The sequence below is a fragment of the Pelophylax lessonae genome (genome assembly GCF_965119305.1).
Source record: "Pelophylax lessonae genome assembly, chromosome: 5".
NCBI classification, from domain to species: domain Eukaryota; kingdom Metazoa; phylum Chordata; class Amphibia; order Anura; family Ranidae; genus Pelophylax; species Pelophylax lessonae.
This window is the reverse complement of record NC_138772.1, coordinates 422,663,437-422,680,856: the sequence shown is the minus strand read 5'-3', so window position 1 is coordinate 422,680,856 and position 17,420 is coordinate 422,663,437. Positions and strand designations below refer to the sequence as shown.

Below are 17,420 nucleotides of genomic sequence, written 5' to 3'. Positions count from 1 at the left end.
TACTGATCCAAAGCCCACTAGCAAATCTACCAAGGAATAGCTCGTAAAGAAGAAATAAAGTAATGGGACAGGCCTAGTCAAACCCCTGATTTGAATTCCATTGAAATGTCGTGCGGTATTTTAAATGGTCAGTTTATGCAAAAAGGACCAACACATATTTTGAAACGGAAAGAATTTTGCATAGAGGAGTGGTCAAAAACATGGAGTCCATTTTAGAAACTGGGGAGTGGTTATGGAAAATGCTTGCAAGAAGTAATTTCTGATAAAGGGGGCATTACTAGATACATACAACATTGTATCTAGAAATATAAACACATTTAAATATATATTATTTTATTGCTTTAAAGTATCAGTATTTATTATTTCTGCTCAAACTAAACCACTATACTGTACAAGGCAGTTCAACCCAAGCAGAAATAATTGAATGTATTATATTTCCATCTGTCTGCAGTATCAGTGAGTTTAAATGTGCATGTTTCATCTCATTTACACTGCTTTAGAAGAACATTTATCTGCTTTTTTTTTTTTATTGTAGTTTTGAGCTATGAGAAATGATAAATTGTAGTTCAGTTTTACACCTGTTTTTTCTCAAAACGCATGAGCTATTTTTGGTACTGCAATATTTAACTCTACATTTTTCCATCTGAACATCATATGTCCTGAACTTTAAAGAGAAAAATATGATCTGATGATCCATTACTTTAAATTTGTAAAAGTAAGTTATGGTTGCACACTCAAAGAAACATGAGTATAGTGTTCCAGGTTTCCTTTTTCTCAATATATACAGTATTTCACAAAAGTGAGTACACCCCTCACATTTTTGTAAATATTTTATTATATCTTTTCATATAACAACACTGAAGAAATGGCACTTTGCTACATTATAAAGTAGTGACTGTACAGCTTGTATAACAGTGTAAATTTGCTGTCCCCTCAAAATAACTCCACACACAGCCATTTATGTCTAAACTGCTGGCAAAAGTGAGTACTCCCCTAAGTGAAAATGTCCAAATTGGGTCCAATTAGCCATTTTCCCTCCCCGGTGTCATGTGACCCGTTAGTGTCTCAGGTGTGAATGGGAAGCAGGTGGATTAAATTTGGTGTTATCGCTCTCGCTCTCACTCTCTCATACTGGTTACTGGAAGTTCAACATGGCACCTCATGGCAAAGAACTCTCTGAGGATCTGAAAAAAAGAATTGTTGCTCTACATAAAGATGGCCTAGGCTATAAGAAGGTTGCCGAAACCCTGAAACTGAGCTGAAGCTCGGTGGCCAAGACCATACAGCGATTTAACATGACAGGTTCCACTCAGAACAGCCCTCGCTATGGTCGACCAAAGAAGTTGAGTGCACGTGCTCAGCATCATATCCAGAGGTTGTCTTTGGGAAATAGATGTATGAGTGCTTCCAGCGTTGCTGCAAAGGTTGAAGGGGTGGGGGGTCAGCCTGTCAGTGCTCAGACCATATACTGCATCAAATTGGTCTGCTTGGCTGTCGTCCCAGAAGGAAGCCTCTTCTAAAGATGATGCACAAGAAAGCCCACAAACAGTTTGCTGAAGACAAGCAGACTAAGGACATGGATTACTGGAACCATGTCCTGTGGTCTAATGAGACCAAGATAAACTTATTTGGTTCACATGGTGTCAAGCGTGTGTGGGGGCAACCAGGTGACAAGTGTGTCTTGCCTACCGTCAAGCATGGTGGTGGGAGTGTCATGGTGTTGGGCTGCATGAGTGCTGCCGACACTGAGGAGCTACAGTTCATTGAGGGAACCATAAATGCCAACATATACTGTGACATACTGAAGCAGAGCATGATCCCCTCCCCTCGGAGACTGGGCTGCAGGGCAGTATTCCAACATGATAATGACCCCAAACGCATCTCCACGACGACCACTGCCTTGCTAAAGATGCTGAGGGTAAAGTTGATGGACTGGCTAAGCATGTCTCCAGGCCTAAACCCTATTGAGCATCTGTGGGGCATCCTCAAATGGAAGATGGAGGAGCGCAAGGTCTCTAACATCCACCAGCTCCATGATGTCATCATGGAGGAGTGGAAGAGGACTCCAGTGGCAACCTGTGAAGCTCTGGTAAACTCCATGCTCAAGAGCGTTAAGGCAGTGCTGGAAAATAATGGTGGCCACACAAAATATTGACACTGGGCCCAATTTGGACATTTCCACTTAGGGGTGTATTCACTTTTGTTGCCAGCGGTTTAGACATTAACAGCTGTGTATTGAGTTATTTTGAGGGGATAGCAAATTCACACTGTTATACAAGCTGTACACTCGCTACTTTACATTGTAGCAAAGTGTCATTCCTTCAGTGTTGTCACATGAAAAGATATAATAAAATATTTACAAAAATGTGAGGAGTGCACTCACTTTTGTGAGCTACTGTAGGTGACAATTTAAACAAGCTCCATGGCATTGTTGCTTGATTATTGGATGTACCGTTTTTGGCTGCAGCTGCCTATTGCTGGAATTGCTTTTCTTGTTGAGTGTAAAGGGCAGACATTACACTTTTCAATGGTCTTTTATAAACACAGCCTTTTGTCTTGTACTTGGAGTGTGCAAATGTATCAGGGCCCCATTACTATTTAAAAAGAAACAATCAGCACAGGCAACAAATAAGGATTCTTATTCTTATAATAAAAGACACTGGCTTCCATAAACCAAGACCATGGCTTATATGGTGCCACCTTCAGGTGAAGACACTGACAAAGTTGTTGTGGTTACCTATAGAAAAACTCTTACTCCAGCAATCCCCAGTTTTGGGTGACCCCTCACTACTACTATGAGTAGGTTTCTGGCTTATAGTTCTGTTTTCTACCTAATAGATTGGGAAGAATACAGAAAAGTATAGCATAACGTGCACCACTTTCTTCACAGTGAGCAGTTTTTAGGGGCATGCCCTGTAACACAGGGTTGCAGTGACCCATTTTGTGTGCATACAAATCAGAGCCAGCAACTCGATAACCCCACAAGAACGACTGCACACCTACTGCTCTACAACAGCCATTTCTGCACTGATGATGGCTGTGAGTACCTTTTGGGGGGAGGGGCTTCACCCTCATGGGAACGTTGGGCACAGGGGAAATTGGACATGGGGGCAGGCCAGCGCACACTATGCACAGAGCCATAATGAGCCTATTCGGTGTTGCTCGGCAAAACTCATTTTCTGGTACTTCCAATCTTAATCTCCACACTGCATATTCTGAACTGGGGTGTGCAGTTCAGTTATGAGCCCCAGTTTACAAAAACTATATTGGGAAACTGGAGAGAGTGCAGAGAAGAGCAACCAAACTCAGAAGAGGCATGGAGGACCTCAGCTAAGAGGATAGGTATATAACCCCAAGTATAAATACATAAAGTGGTTCATACAGTGAACTTGGTGCACAGATATACACTTAAAGAGGAAGTAAACCCTCCTCTACAACTTGTACCTATAGGCAAGCCTATGATAAGGCTTACCTATAGGTACTGTAAATATCTCCTAAACATGTACCGTTTAGGAGATATTTACCTTACATGTCGCCAGTGACGTCACTGGCGCATGCGCTCTGAAGGAACGGCCGATCGTGCCGTTCCTTCAGAGCCCCGTGCCGTGACTGTCGGCTCCCGCGCGCGTGCGCGGGAGTGACGTCACCGCGGCTCCGGCCAATCAGATGGCCGGATGCCGCGATCCCGGAAGACGGGCGACTAGACATGTCGCCCGTCATAGAGGTGAGTGAGCGGCACGGCAGGGGCTCGTTCTGAGGTAAGTATTGCATAATGAGCTAATATGCGATGCATACTAGCTCATTATGTCTTTCTTTTGCAGGGTGTACTTTCTTTTGCAGGGTGTAAAAAAAAAAAAAAAAATTTATACGAGTTTACAACCTCTTTAAAGGATAAGTTCATCTTTTTAAAAAAATAATAAATGCACATTTTTTTGCAGGTAAAAAAATATGCATTTTTTTATTTAATTTTTTTACTTGGAGCCTGTCAAGCATTGCACCCATGATCAGCAGATTCCATGCAGGACTCCTGCAGACTTGTCAGTGTATCTGTCTGCTCATACCTCCTACAGGCAGGCAGATACACACTGACCAGAAGAGACAAGGAACTTCCAGAGTGTTTAACATCGCCATGGTGGTTCATTCAGAACTACAAGCTGACAGCTGCAAAGGCTGTCAGTACTTGTAGTTTCCCATTCACAGAACTCTGTGAATGAATACCGCGGCCTAAATATGGATGGAACATGTTCCAAAAGGTGAACTTCCTATTAAAGGTCATTACAAAGGAAAAAGGGGCACTCTTTATGCTTGATGAAAATAGATTTAACCTACACATACAGAAACGTTTCTTCACAGTAAGGGCTACGAGTAAGAAATAGTTGAGCCAGTTAAGTAGACTGAACCGGATGCATTTCAAAATGCACAAACATTAAGTGGATATTAACATTTATAGGTAAAGATCCAGGGAATATATGATTGTCTTCAGGGGATTAGGAAGATTTTTTCCCTATCACTGGAGCAAATTGGACTGTGCTTTATAAGGTTTTTTCACCTTTCTGTGAATCAACTGAGTATACAGTTCTGTATATGGAGGCTGTGCAGACCCAACCGTGACAGGGGCTTTTGGAGGGGACTGCAGGGTAGACTACTGACTATGGGCCCTTGCATTTAAGTGAGCTACAAGAATTCAGAAAAATGTCCTGTTATATAATGCAAGATACCATTACCACATTTAACAGTCAAGGAAGCCATGATGGTTTCTGGTGCTGGGGAAGAAGGACGGATAACTCCTCTACCAAGTTTTTTAACTGCTCCTGGGAGATGGGCTGGTTGCTCCATCTCTTGTACTCCCATCCAGTTGCTGGGAAGACATTTTTCTGGTACTGTCTTCCGGGTGCACAGATCCTTGCTGGGGAGGGAAGACGATCTCCTCTGCTCTGGCTGACTGTTGGGAAAGGTTGGGGAAGCAGGGGGGGGAGGGGGCAGGACAGCAGGCTGCCTCTGCTCACAGACTGTGGATCTGCTTTTGGAAAGTGAGGACGATCCCTCTGCTCACCCAGACTGTGAATCTGCCACTGGGGAGCGAGGATGACTCCCTCCTCTCCCAGACTGTGGAGCTGCTGCTGGGGAGGAAGACGACCACCTTCTCAACCAAACTGTGGATCTGCAGCTGGGGAGTTAAGAAGGCTTCCTCCCCTCCCTGTTTCTTTATCTGCTGATGGGGAGATCAGCTGATTTCTACATCTCCTGTATTCCCAGGCTCCCGCTGTGGTAACGACTTCCTGTGCTCGTAAATCCATACTGATTGGACTGATTGCCCAATCTCTCAAAGCCCCTTTCAGCCGCTGGTGAGAAAAAACGCTGACCACTTTCCCTGAGGTTCCTGTGTCGCTACAGGTGTTGGGCAAAGGTGGTAGACCCTCTGTCTGGCTGCCTGTGCTTCTGCTGGGAGCTCACTGGGTTGTTCCTCCTCAGCAGAAAATTATATTAAATCCCCAGTCTCTGGAGCTGATGGCGGGGGATATAGGTTCACTATCTCTTCACCCTGGATCCCCGGAGCTGCTGAAGGTGCTGGTCAGAGGTTGGCAACACTCTGCCCTGATCAGGGGAGGACCCGGGTGGGGGGGGGACAACGAGTCAGAGAATCCCAGCGCCACCTCCTGCTCTGAGATGGCAGGTCGGCAAAACCAGATTGCGGGTTCCTGACCCCCATCCTCGAGCATCAGTGTGAAGAATGGAGCCGACACTAGAGGAAGCAGAGCCGATACTTCCTGTATAGCGCCGGCTCCTGTCACAGGCAGAGTGATACCAAATGTACTCTGCCTGTGACAGGAGTGATACAGGAAGCATCGGCTGTGCTCTCTACTGCAGCCGCATGCTTCCTCCAGCACCGGCTCCTGTCACACTGATGCTCAGGAATGGTGGATCAAGAACCCGCCAGCAGTACCAGCCAGCAATACCCACCAACAGTACCAGTCAGCAGAACCCACCAGCAGTATCAGCCAGCAGTACCTGCCAGCATTACCCACCAGCACCAGCCAGCATTACCAGTCAGAAGTACCAACCAGCAGTGCCAGCCAGAAGTACCCACCATCAGTACCAGCCAGCAGTACCAGCCAAAAGTGCCAGCCAGCAGTACCCGCTAGCAGTACCAGCCGGAAGTAACAGCCAGCAGTACTCACCAGCAGTACCAGCCAGCAGAACCCACCAGCAGTATCAGCCAACAGTACCCACCAGCAGTACCCACCAGCAGTACCCTTCAGCACCAGCCAGCAGTACCTACCAGCACCACCCAGCAGTACCAGCCAGCAGAACCTACCAGCAGTATCAGCCAGCATAACCCACCAGCAGTACCAACCAGCAGTACCAACCAGCAGTACCAACCCTGTAGGACAGCCAGCAGCAGCCACAAGTCATTTCTGCCTGGGGGACAGCAGCAGCCAGCGATATCTGCAGTAATCCTGAGGAAAAAGTGAAGATTGAGGTCAGTTGAGGTGCAGGTAAACTGTCTGTTTTTCGGGTGGACCCAATTGGAACCTCCATTCACCTCTATAGAGCGACAGATGTAAACGGACTTGTGTCCGTGTACATCCGCCTATCTCCAATCAGGATCCACTTAAAAGAACAGAAGGGGATCCGTCTCCTTCTGTCTGGGTGGATCAGATCAGGAGCCATAGAGTAGATAGGACTTTGTCTGTGTCTGCTCTGCATATGCTGAGTGGACACGCACATGTCATCCGGTTACCAAGGCGCTAAAGTGGCCCTCTCTCCTAAAAAGGTTGGGCATCCCTGCTGTAGGGGCATGAGTCCCGGATAGTGAGGTGTGCTGTAGCTCCCTCCCCCTTAGTTTTTCTACGATGTAGGGAGGAGGGAAGGAGTCCCGGATGGAGAGGAGCACTGTACTGTAGCGCATCAGGAGACCCATAGGGAAATCATAAAAATCTCCAATGAAGTTGATAAAAGTGTTAAGACCACCGCCTCTGTCGCTGCTGGCCTTAATATTTTCATTACTGTGGTTGGCATGTCTCACTATTCTTCCCTATGCACTGAGAGGAAGTGGCATCGTTTTAAACATGTCACTGTTTTAAACAAGGTTAGGACTGTATGATATGTTAAAAACAGTTCTGTAAGCAACAGCCTATTTTGGGGCAGTGCCCCTCCCAAGACTAGACTCTGGATCCTCCCCTGGCCCTTATGCCAGCCTTTCTGCTGGGGACCCCATATCCCCTGCTCTGGCTAACTGTTGGGGAGGACGGCTTCCTCTGCTGGCAGAGTGTGGGTCTGTTGCTGGGGAGGGAGGGTTGCTGCTCAATCTCCTGTACCCTTATTAGGCTGCTGGGATTAAATTTCACTGGTACTCTCTCCACGGATTCTAGTTGGGGAGGGAAGACCGTTTCCTCCGCTCTAGCTGACTATTGGGGAGGAGGATAGCTTTCTCTGCTCGCAGACTGTTGATCGACCACCTCCTCTCCCAGACTGTGGATCTGCCGCTGGGGAGGGAGGATAACCATCTCCTCTCCCTGGTCCTTGACCTGCCACTGGGGAGGGGGAATGGCTTCCTCCTCTCCTTGCATCTCGGACTGCCTCTGGGGAGTGAAGATGACCCCTCCTGTGTGGGATCCTGGTATACCGCTGGGTAAGAAGAACATCCAGATTCTCAACCTGTACCCCCGGAACTGCTGCGGCATGGGGCAGAGGTCTTTCTGTCCGGTTGCCAGTGCTTCAGTTCGAGCTTCTCTGCATCTGCCTGTTGTTGGGGAGAAGGGCTGCCCACCCTGACTCCCTGGACCTCCGAAAGTGCTGTGGGTGCTGAGCAGAGGTCAGTGGGGCTCTGCCCAGATATAAGTGAGTAGTCTAAATTTAGGCTACCTATAGCGCTTGCTCTAAAATCGTGAATAAAGAACCTTACATAAATACTTCAGTGAATACAATTATTTAGCAGCTGCTATAGTAAAAAAATCATGTGTAGGTAAGTAGTCTAAAAAGGCTACCTATAGCGCTTGCTCTAAATTCATAAATATATAAATACAAAGTGTTAAATTAATATTCCAAATAGACAATAATACATATAATATTTAAACTCAAAATAGTCCATTAAATCTGAACAAAAATCCTTAGTGAAGAAAATTTTCAGTGAAAGTTCCAATACATGTGTAGAAAAAACATATATGCAAAAAAAATATATATATAAATTGTGATTCTTCTGTGCCAAACTTCTTGAATAAAGTGCAGGTGCTCAGCGCAATGGTGAATCCAAATGACAAAGGTAAGATTCAATCACTCACCAAACGTTGTGGGTCATGTGTGCCTTATAGCACCAAGACCTATCAGACTTGTATAGCCCTCCAGGCTAAAAACGATCTCTTTATCTTGCTTCTAGGCAGGTGAAGTAATGAGGTCTCTCTCCCCTCGCCAAGCCGGGTGACCAGGAGTGACCTCCCGATCTTGGATACGAGCCCCCAGCTGAAAGTGGTTGGCTCAACCCCACTTCTTAGTAGTCCCTGACCACTTAAGTCAAGTCAGTTCTGACCCTTGGCAACTTTTCCCCGGCCAGCAATGCATGAATGCCAGTGTTCTATCAGATTACCGTTAGCCATCAGATCGTGTAATTCGCAAAGGTCTCTGCCCAGATGCCAGCTCTGCCACTGGGAAGCAAAATGAAAATTTGGTGGTCCCCCACAAATCCTCCATGGCCACCGATTGTTGTGGTCAGAGGTCAGCAGTGCTCCTCTGCTGGATGTTCACTGGGTTTCTGTTTATTTTTAATTTGGTTGAACTAGATGGAGTTTTCAGCCTCTGTTGCAGACCTGATGGGGAAAGTCTCTGCACTAATAGAGAACCACAAGTGCCGACATTCCCTGCTGAGTCCCGCTTGTCTGTTGTGCCACCAGTGCTTCCTGATGAAGATGATAAAGTGGAAGCTGAATCCTCAGGATCTGAGTAGTCCTTTCGGGGGGGGGGGGGGGGGGATAGGCAGTCGCCCTTGATCTCTCTCAAGCTGTAAGAAACTATTATGCTTCTGGTGGAATAAATACACTCCTGTTTGAAACTTGAACCGTCCTAACCTCCTGAACCTAAGGTCACCAGTTTGAGATCCATTCTCAAGACCAAGATACCTATTAGGTCATTTCCAGTTTACCTATTTATATAGGATGTTCTGAAGGAAGACAGCGAGACAAAGTGTTTATGTTTATCTCCCAAGAGGTTTGCCCAGCAGTACCCAGTAAGGGAAGCTTACCACAGAATGTGGAAAGTTCCATTAGGGATTCGGCTGTTTCCAGCCTTAGCAAATCCCAGTTAAAGTTGAAGTTGTCCCAGTCTTCCAAGACCCTGTGGGAAAAAAAGGTCTGACACCCTCTTTGCTTTATCATGCTTGGCCACGCAACTGTTGGTATTGTCTTGCCAAACCTCAGCAGCTTGGGCTAAACACATGGTAAGCAATCCCAATTAGATCCTGACAGATCGGCAGTGCTCCAAAACTTGGAGCTCCTAATAGCCTTACGCTTTTCTCACCTGCTCCAATGTCAGTTCAGATGCACAGGATTCTTTGGCTGTGGGACTGGACAGTCTGTAAGTAATGTCTAAATAGAATACCATTTAACAGAGAACTTTACAGAAAGCCATTTGACCTCATTATAAAGGATGTCACGGTTGGAAAGAGCACACTCTTGCCTAGTAAGAAGAAAGCTAAGGTGCCCATGGCAGAACCTGCCTCTTGACTTTTATGGAAGAGTTCCTTTCATCCCTTTCAGATCTAACTCCAATTTCTGCTTTTAATGAAGAGGCATCCCCACTTTTGCAAGTTGGAGACAATCTTCTAGGCTCAAGGCATATTGGACCCAGGACACGGTGTCTCAGGGATAAAAGCTGGAATTTGAATCCTCGTCCCCTCTCTCTGCAAGCCCTTTAAACTGCTAAACAGAAACTTTACTGTGGTAGACCAGCCGACTTCATTATTGGCCATTGAGTCAGGCAATGCCACAGCCATGACCTAGAGCATACATTAGGACAGCATCAGAAGCATGCAGCCCTTCAGGAAGTGGATATAAATGTGGCTTGGACTGAAAAGCATGTTCCAGCATTGTCTACAGCCCACATTTCCTAAATAGACAATTGGCAATCAGTCTCCCTCCCTCAGTTGTCAGTTCCTGGACTTAAAGGATGGTCCGTTCCCCCTGAAGTGTTCTAGAACACCTGTTGCAATTGGAGGGCCCTGGGCATAAATCTGTTGGCATCTCACTTTAACAACATTGTGGACAGGTTTGTGGCTAGGATCGGGGATACAAAGGGCTGTGCAGTGGGTGCTCTGGTGACCCAGTGGGACCAATTTTGACAGATATACCTTACTTACATTATGGATTCTTCTTCAGCTGTTGCATAGGATCAAGATGGTGGGCATTCAGTGATCTTGGTGGCACCAAATTGGCCTAGAAGGACTCTGTACTGGGACATTCTCAGACTCATAGGAGACACTCCATAGGCCTTTCCAAACTGACCCAACCTGTTGTCTGATGACCTGGTCTTCCACCCTGCATCACGGCCCCTGGCTTTGACTGCTTTCTTGATGAAACCCAAATTCTGAGAGATTAGGGTCTATCTGATTCTGTTATTTCTATGCTGCTTAAACCTAGGACATCAACCTCTCAGAAGGTACGTTATTGCATTTGGAAGGCATACTTTGCCGGTACAAGGCACAGAGGTTTTACCCAAGATGATGCTCCATGGGATGTATCCTGTCCTTCCACCTGTCTAGGCCAGAGCAACATTTGTGCTTGAGTATCCTAAGGGGTGAAGTTGTGGCCTTAGCCACTCTTTCAGGGACCTCTGGCCACTCATTTCTGCCAAAGGCCTTTGTTCAGGGGTAGTTCACATCCCTCCCCTGTTCATGCACCTGGCTAGCCTTGGGATTTTAATTTTGTATCAGAGCTGACCTTCCTTTCTTGTAAAGAACCCTTCCTTGTTGTTCAGAATGACAAATTGGTTTTGAGGCCTCAGACCTCCCTTCTCTCTAAGGTGGCTTCTCCCCCCTACTTTAATCAAGACAGCGGCCCTGTCTTATCTTTTTCTTGCTCCTAAGAAGATACCTATACACTAGCTGCTGTGCTTGCAGCGGGACTACATCTAAACAGCGTAGAGGGATATCAGTCATTGCTTAAAACCGAACCTCTAATTCCTTGTTTGTTCTGCCTGCTGTTGCAAAGGGTGTCCTGCATCTTGTTCCACCATTTCTAAGTGGATTTGTCAGGTTATCACTAAGGCTTACACCTTAAATGATAGGATTTCTCCCTTTCCTGTTAAAAGCTTTGTTCACCTTTAACAAAATATAATAAATTCACATGTTTTTGCAATTAAAAAATGTTAATTTATTTTTTACACAGGAGGCTGAAAAGTATTGCACCCGCAATCAGTCGATCCCACTGTCAGGCTCCTACACCACTCTGTCCTTACCTCTATATGGACTTTTAGTTACTGAGCTGCAGGAAGTGTCAATAGACTACATGTGAGGTGATTAGGGTAAGCGTAAGGGTTGGGGCGCTTAGCAACATGTTATACCCTGAATACAGATGTAATATGTTGCTAAAGGTTGAGAAAGCCTTTAAGGCTCACCTAACTCATTCATTCGGTACCTCTTTGGGCTTTTCAGCACCAGACATCTGTTTTGCAATTCTAAGACTGCAACCTGGTCCTCTGTTAACACGTTTGTTAAGTTCTACCATGTTCAAACCTTTGTCGAAGCCAGCTTCAATCTCTTAAAGTACCTCAAGCCACTTTTTAAGTCTGAAACCTGGTGATATCCCATCATCTTGATTAATGAAAGCCAGTGTTCTGTACTATACGGTTAGGAAATAAGGATATCGACTCCTCTGTAAAATCATTTTTTTGGAGTACTACAAAGGACACTGTCCCCTCGGTCCTGGTGTTTTCCTTTGATTGCTGGGAGTAGGAGGGGTTACTCCAAAAAAAATATAAGAAAAAAATTTACGGGTAAGACACAAATCCCTATTTTTCTGTTAGTTTGTCGTATCCCAACTGCCTGTACTAATTTATTGGTGTTTCATCCTTAATTGATGGTAAGTCAAAATACACAGTCACAGTAATCTGAAAGGAAGGGTTCAGACTGTTGACCACTGAGCCATCATTCTGCCTCTTATATTTTATAGACCTCATATGATTTTACTCTATATAATGTTTTACAGATGCAATTGGGTGATAGAACATGCTCTACAGCTATAGTTTCTAAATACTAACTGTTGTTGTTTGTCCATACCTTTTTTGGAAACATAAATGAGCTTCATAATTATTTAACATGTTCCATTTCTTTTAGTGATACTATGTTATCTGAAGAAAAACAGAAGATATTGCTGCTAGAGAGAGTAAGTAATTGTCCCTTCCTCCCATTACTAACTGATTTTATTACTTCAGATTCTTGTGAATAATATAAAGTGTAAAAATAGTAATGGAAAAAGAATGTATAGAATGTAACCTTCAAGCAAGTTCCAGGCAACCTTTGTAGTTTCCTGGAGAGTAAATTATTTATTGTATAACAGATTTCTGATAAAGTATATGCAAAATAATATAACAATCAAAAGACCTGTGAGCCCTTAAATTCTTCTTTTCATACCTTTAGCAAGGATACAGACACTTCCACATTTTCAGTATGTAGTTCTAATCTACTGTATGTATATACAGTATCTCACAAAAGTGAGTACACCCCTCACATTTTTGTAAATATTTTATTCTATCTTTTCACGTGACAACACTGAAGAAATTATATTTTGCTACAATGTAAAGTAGTGAGTGTACAGCTTGTATAACAAGTGTCATTTCTTCAGTGTTGCCACACAAAAAGATATAATAATATATTTACAAAAATGTGAGGGGTGTACTCACTTGCGTGAGATACTGTACACCTTCCATGTATGTGCATGCATCCATGCATATTCTTTACTTTAGGCAGGTCCTTTCATACCCTTAGCCAAATTAATCTCTCTCTCTGATATACCCATTCTGCTAATTTTCTAAAATGTAAGGAATTCCTTTTAAATGTTTAAATGAATGTCTAAATACTACTACGCCGTTCACCAAATTGTCTGTCTGCACAAGTACATCCTACATATATTTTACATAGGCAACATGTGGATTAGGACTTTTAAAGCCAATTCACACCCAGTATGTTACGGTAACACACATCATTTATGTTGTAGTGCCACTTATTTGCATTAGAACCACAACACAAATTAATTGTAGCGCAAGGCACAGTAACACATTACCATGCATTGTGTTGTGCTCTGATACAAAAAATGTTGCCGGTCCTGTGACATATTACACACAAGCAGACTGTGTCTGTGTCACAAACAGGCTGAAGTTAACAAAAAATCTGCCACCAAGTGTTTTGACACCAACTCACACCATTCAAAGCATTTGCTACAGCAATTCTGTCCTTTAAGAATTGCTCATTATCAGTGGCGTAGCGTGGGGGGTGCAGGGGGGGCCGGCCGCACCGGGTGCAACATCTGGGGGGGGCGCATCCACTTGAAGTTCAGTTGTCACTCACAGTCTCACACTCTGTCATAGGCTGCTGCCGCCGCCCGCCCACACTCGCAGCTCTCTGCCCCTGGCCAGGCTGGCTCACTCACTCTCACTGGCTGTGCGCAGCTCGGCTCCTGATCCGCCCACTGTGGAGGGGGGGGGGGGGTTTGGAGAGAAAGTCCCTGCACGCCTGACTTATCTGGGAGGGGGAGGAACTAAGGTGCAGCGGCCGCCCAGCGCAGCACTGAGCGCGGGACTGGAGAGGAGAGAACCACCAGGCCAGGCAGAAGCAGATGAAGGCGGCAGGTGAGAGGCCAGAGAGGAGGGAGCCGACGTCAGACGGTGCTGCAGGACGAGGAAAACCTAGGAGGAGAGGAGAAAACCTAGCCTGCTGTGATCGGGTCCGGGACAGGTGAAAAAAAAGGTAGGAGTCAGGACTCAGGACTGGACTGGAGTAGTACTGGGCTGGCTGGCTGTGCCTGTGCTAGTAGTGACTGACTGACTGAGACTGACTGAGTGTGTGAGAAGAACACTAAATAGTATGAACTATATGTGGTGGACGTGGACATAAAAGGCACAGAAGAGTGTATTTTGGAGCCATATGATTATGTAGCGCTACTCATAGAGGATCCTCAGAGGGGATCTATGGGGAACCTGGCCTGCTGTAAGGGGGGAGATCTAAATGGGGGACGGGACCTCACCTCACCCTGGCCTGCTGTAAGGGGGATCTATATGGGGGACATGATCCCCCATATAGATCCCCCTTACAGCAGACCAGGGTGAAATTACGTCACTCTGGGGTCCCCCATATAGATCCCCCCCTACAGCAGGCCAGGGTCCGGACCTCACCTAACCCTGGCCTGCTGTAAGGGGGGAGATCTATATGGGGGACCTGCCCTGGCCTGCTCTAAAGGGGGATCTATAGGGACCCTGCTCTAAAGGGGATCTATGCCATAGATCCCCCCCTTTAGCGCAGGATCCCCATAGATCCCCTTTAGAGCAGGCCAGGGTCCCCATAGATCCCCCTTTAGAGCAGGATCCCCATAGATCCCCTTTAGAGGAGGCCAGAGTCCCCATAGATCCCCTTTAGAGCAGGCCAGGGTCCCCATAGATCCCCCACTTTAGAGAAATGTCCCCATAGATTATATGGGGACCCTGCTCTAAAAGTTGATCTATGGGGACCCTTCTCTAAAGGAGGTTCTATGGGGGACTCTGCTCTAAAAGGTTATCTATGGGGACCCTTCTCTAAAGAAGGTTCTATGGGAGACCCTGCTCTAAAGGGGGATCTATGGGGATCCTGGCCTGCTCTATAGGGGGATCTATGGGGGACCCTGCTCTAAAGTAGGATCTTTGGGGACCCTTCTGTAAAGGGGGATCTATAAGGACCCTGCTCTAAAGGGGGATCTATGGGGACCCTGCTCTAAATGGGATCTATGGTATACATTGATAATTGTTTATTTAATTAAAAATGTTTTAATACCACTTAGACCCCGTTCACACTTGGGCGACCTGTCAGGCGACCTGGTCGCCTGACAGGTCGCCGTAGGTCGCCTCCCATAGGGAAGCTGCGGTCCCGTTCTAATAGGAGCGACACAAGTCGCTCCGACTTAGAAAAAGGGTCCGGAGCTTCTTTGGGGCGACCTGGAGCGACCTGCATTGACTTCAATGTTATGAAGTCCGTGCCGGCCGCTCCGAGGTCGCGGTGCGAGCAGTGCACCGCGACTTGTGAGGTCGCCCCGGCAAGTAGCGTCGCCCCAGTGTGAACGGGGTCTAATTGCATCAGTATTTTCATAACAAACAATACATGTGCTTAGGGGGTAAGGGTTTCTTTAACTAATCTAGTGGAAGAGACTCGAGTGCTAAAATTCCGCGGGTTAGGGGGCGCAAATTAATTGCCTTGCCCCGGGTGCTGACAACCCACGCTACGCCACTGCTCATTATACCTGCTGCCACTCCCAGACAGGAACGTGTCCGAGACAAAGATTCTTCAATCTCTGATTCAGAGCATTCAAAGATTCAGCATAACGATTTTCAAAAAAATGTTTAAATGAAAAGAAAAGCAACGCAAGAAAATATATACAGTAAAGATATTCGAAAACAGACAATTCCTAACCGTAAAATAGGGATTAAAAGTGAGAAAAAATACTTATTAAATCCAAAATACAAATAAAAGATTAGCTGGTGCTTGCTTATAATGAGTATCAAAGGTGATAATTCGGTTAGTCACTGTGATACCATTAGTAATCCTCGAAGTGAGATGAAATTTCACGCAAAGATTACAAAATAAAATTGTATCCAAGTGTTTTGCAAACTATTTCAGCTTGCTGATTGATAGACAGAATGGGATTGATTTACTAAAGGCAAATTGACTTTGCACTTTGCAAGTGCACCTTCTCTCATTTTTCCAAGTGCTTAGTAAATATGGTGAAGCTCTACTAATTTCCATCATTCAGTTATGTGCAAGAAAAAATCCTTTTTTTTTTTTCCCATGAACCTGATTGGGATTTTTTTTTTACAAAGGAACGTTTTTACCCATCCACTAAGCTCTGGGGAAAACGAGTGCTTCTACACTTGCCTTTTGTAAATCAAGCGCAATATTGCAGAATGGTGGAGACAGCTTTTTTTTCTTTTCTTTTTTTGAACATAAAAAGACTTACAGATTCTTACATCCACACAAGTGATGTGAACGCATTAATCTCCCCCACTGTACTATTGTATTATGAAAAAATCCCCCCCCAGTGAGAATAATGATCAAATGCTGATTTTGCAGCAGGACTGTTTGACAGAAGCTGGTTTAACCACTTCCATACTGGGCCAATTCTGGCACTCCACTCCTACATGTAAAAATCATAATTTCTCTGTCTTCCATTGACAGACGCAGCTCTTATGCTTCTTATACCATAGGGTTATGCTGCCCCCTACAGGAGTAGTACTAGGCAGGAAAAAATTCACTGACACGCCTACAGGGGCTGTCCTTCATGGCATAACCCCGCACACACTCTGCCACAAGCCAGATTCCTGCTGCCTAGTGAAGGAGCAGGACCTAGGTTTCCTGCTGGGACTTGGGTCTTAGTTTTTTTGTTCTTTTAGGAATTTTTCTGTTTATTTCTCTTTACTCACTAACGCTAGCTAGTGTCAGGGTGATGTGGCCATTTTCCCTGGGCTTCCTATGCAGTTGTATTGGCGCCATTTTGCTGTAGCCTGTAGCTACACAGGCAGTTTGGCCTCTTGTGGATTGATGTCACTTCCTGTGACATTGCTTCCTGTGTTCAGTTCTTCATGCTGCAGACATTGCTGGTTCTTTTGTGAGGTGATACAGTATGGGGGTCATTTCTGGGCATCCCCTGCACACTCTGCCACCTGCCGCTGTTTAACGGGTAACTCCGAGTACAGCGTGAAGGGGCAGTGCACGTTTTTTTGTCACATTGCAAAATGGAGTCCCAGGTGGTAAGTTCTCCATCAGACCCCCTTAGTGTGATTGCCGGTATGTCCGGCTCGCAGTCCATAGTGTCTGTTTCTGCAGCATTGGAAAGTCTGGCATCAAAGGTTGCTCTTGTCATGAAACATGTTGCAAACCAAAAACGGCCGTTGCCTTCTCTGTCTTCTGACTCAGAGACTGATATGGTCACCACGGACAACCCTCTCCCTGAGGGATTCCTGTCCTTGTATTCGGATGGCGAAGAGAACCTGTCCTCCTAAGCCGAAGCGCGGGAACGTGCTATGGTGGAAGCACTGATTTGTTTAGTAAGGGAAACTTTACAATTGACTGATGAGCCCACATAGTCAGGAACGCGGGTAGTTTTGGCTCCCGCATAGCCCAGAAATCCTGTCTCCTGTCAGGCTGACTCTTCCATGGTCATATTGTCATGTATTGTGAGAATTATCTTTTATTG

General features: G+C 45.6%; 1 protein-coding gene across 2 annotated transcripts in view; it reads left to right on the top strand.

The window, feature by feature from the left end:
• The window catches only part of RB1CC1 (RB1 inducible coiled-coil 1), a 353,042-nt gene that overhangs the window by 220,194 nt on the left and 115,428 nt on the right, over nt 1-17,420 (top strand). For both annotated transcript variants that reach the window (XM_082257759.1, XM_082257760.1), the window contains exon 18: nt 12,323-12,371. In XM_082257759.1, coding sequence (XP_082113885.1) covers nt 12,323-12,371 — 49 coding nt within the window. The remainder of the gene's footprint in view (nt 1-12,322; nt 12,372-17,420) is intronic.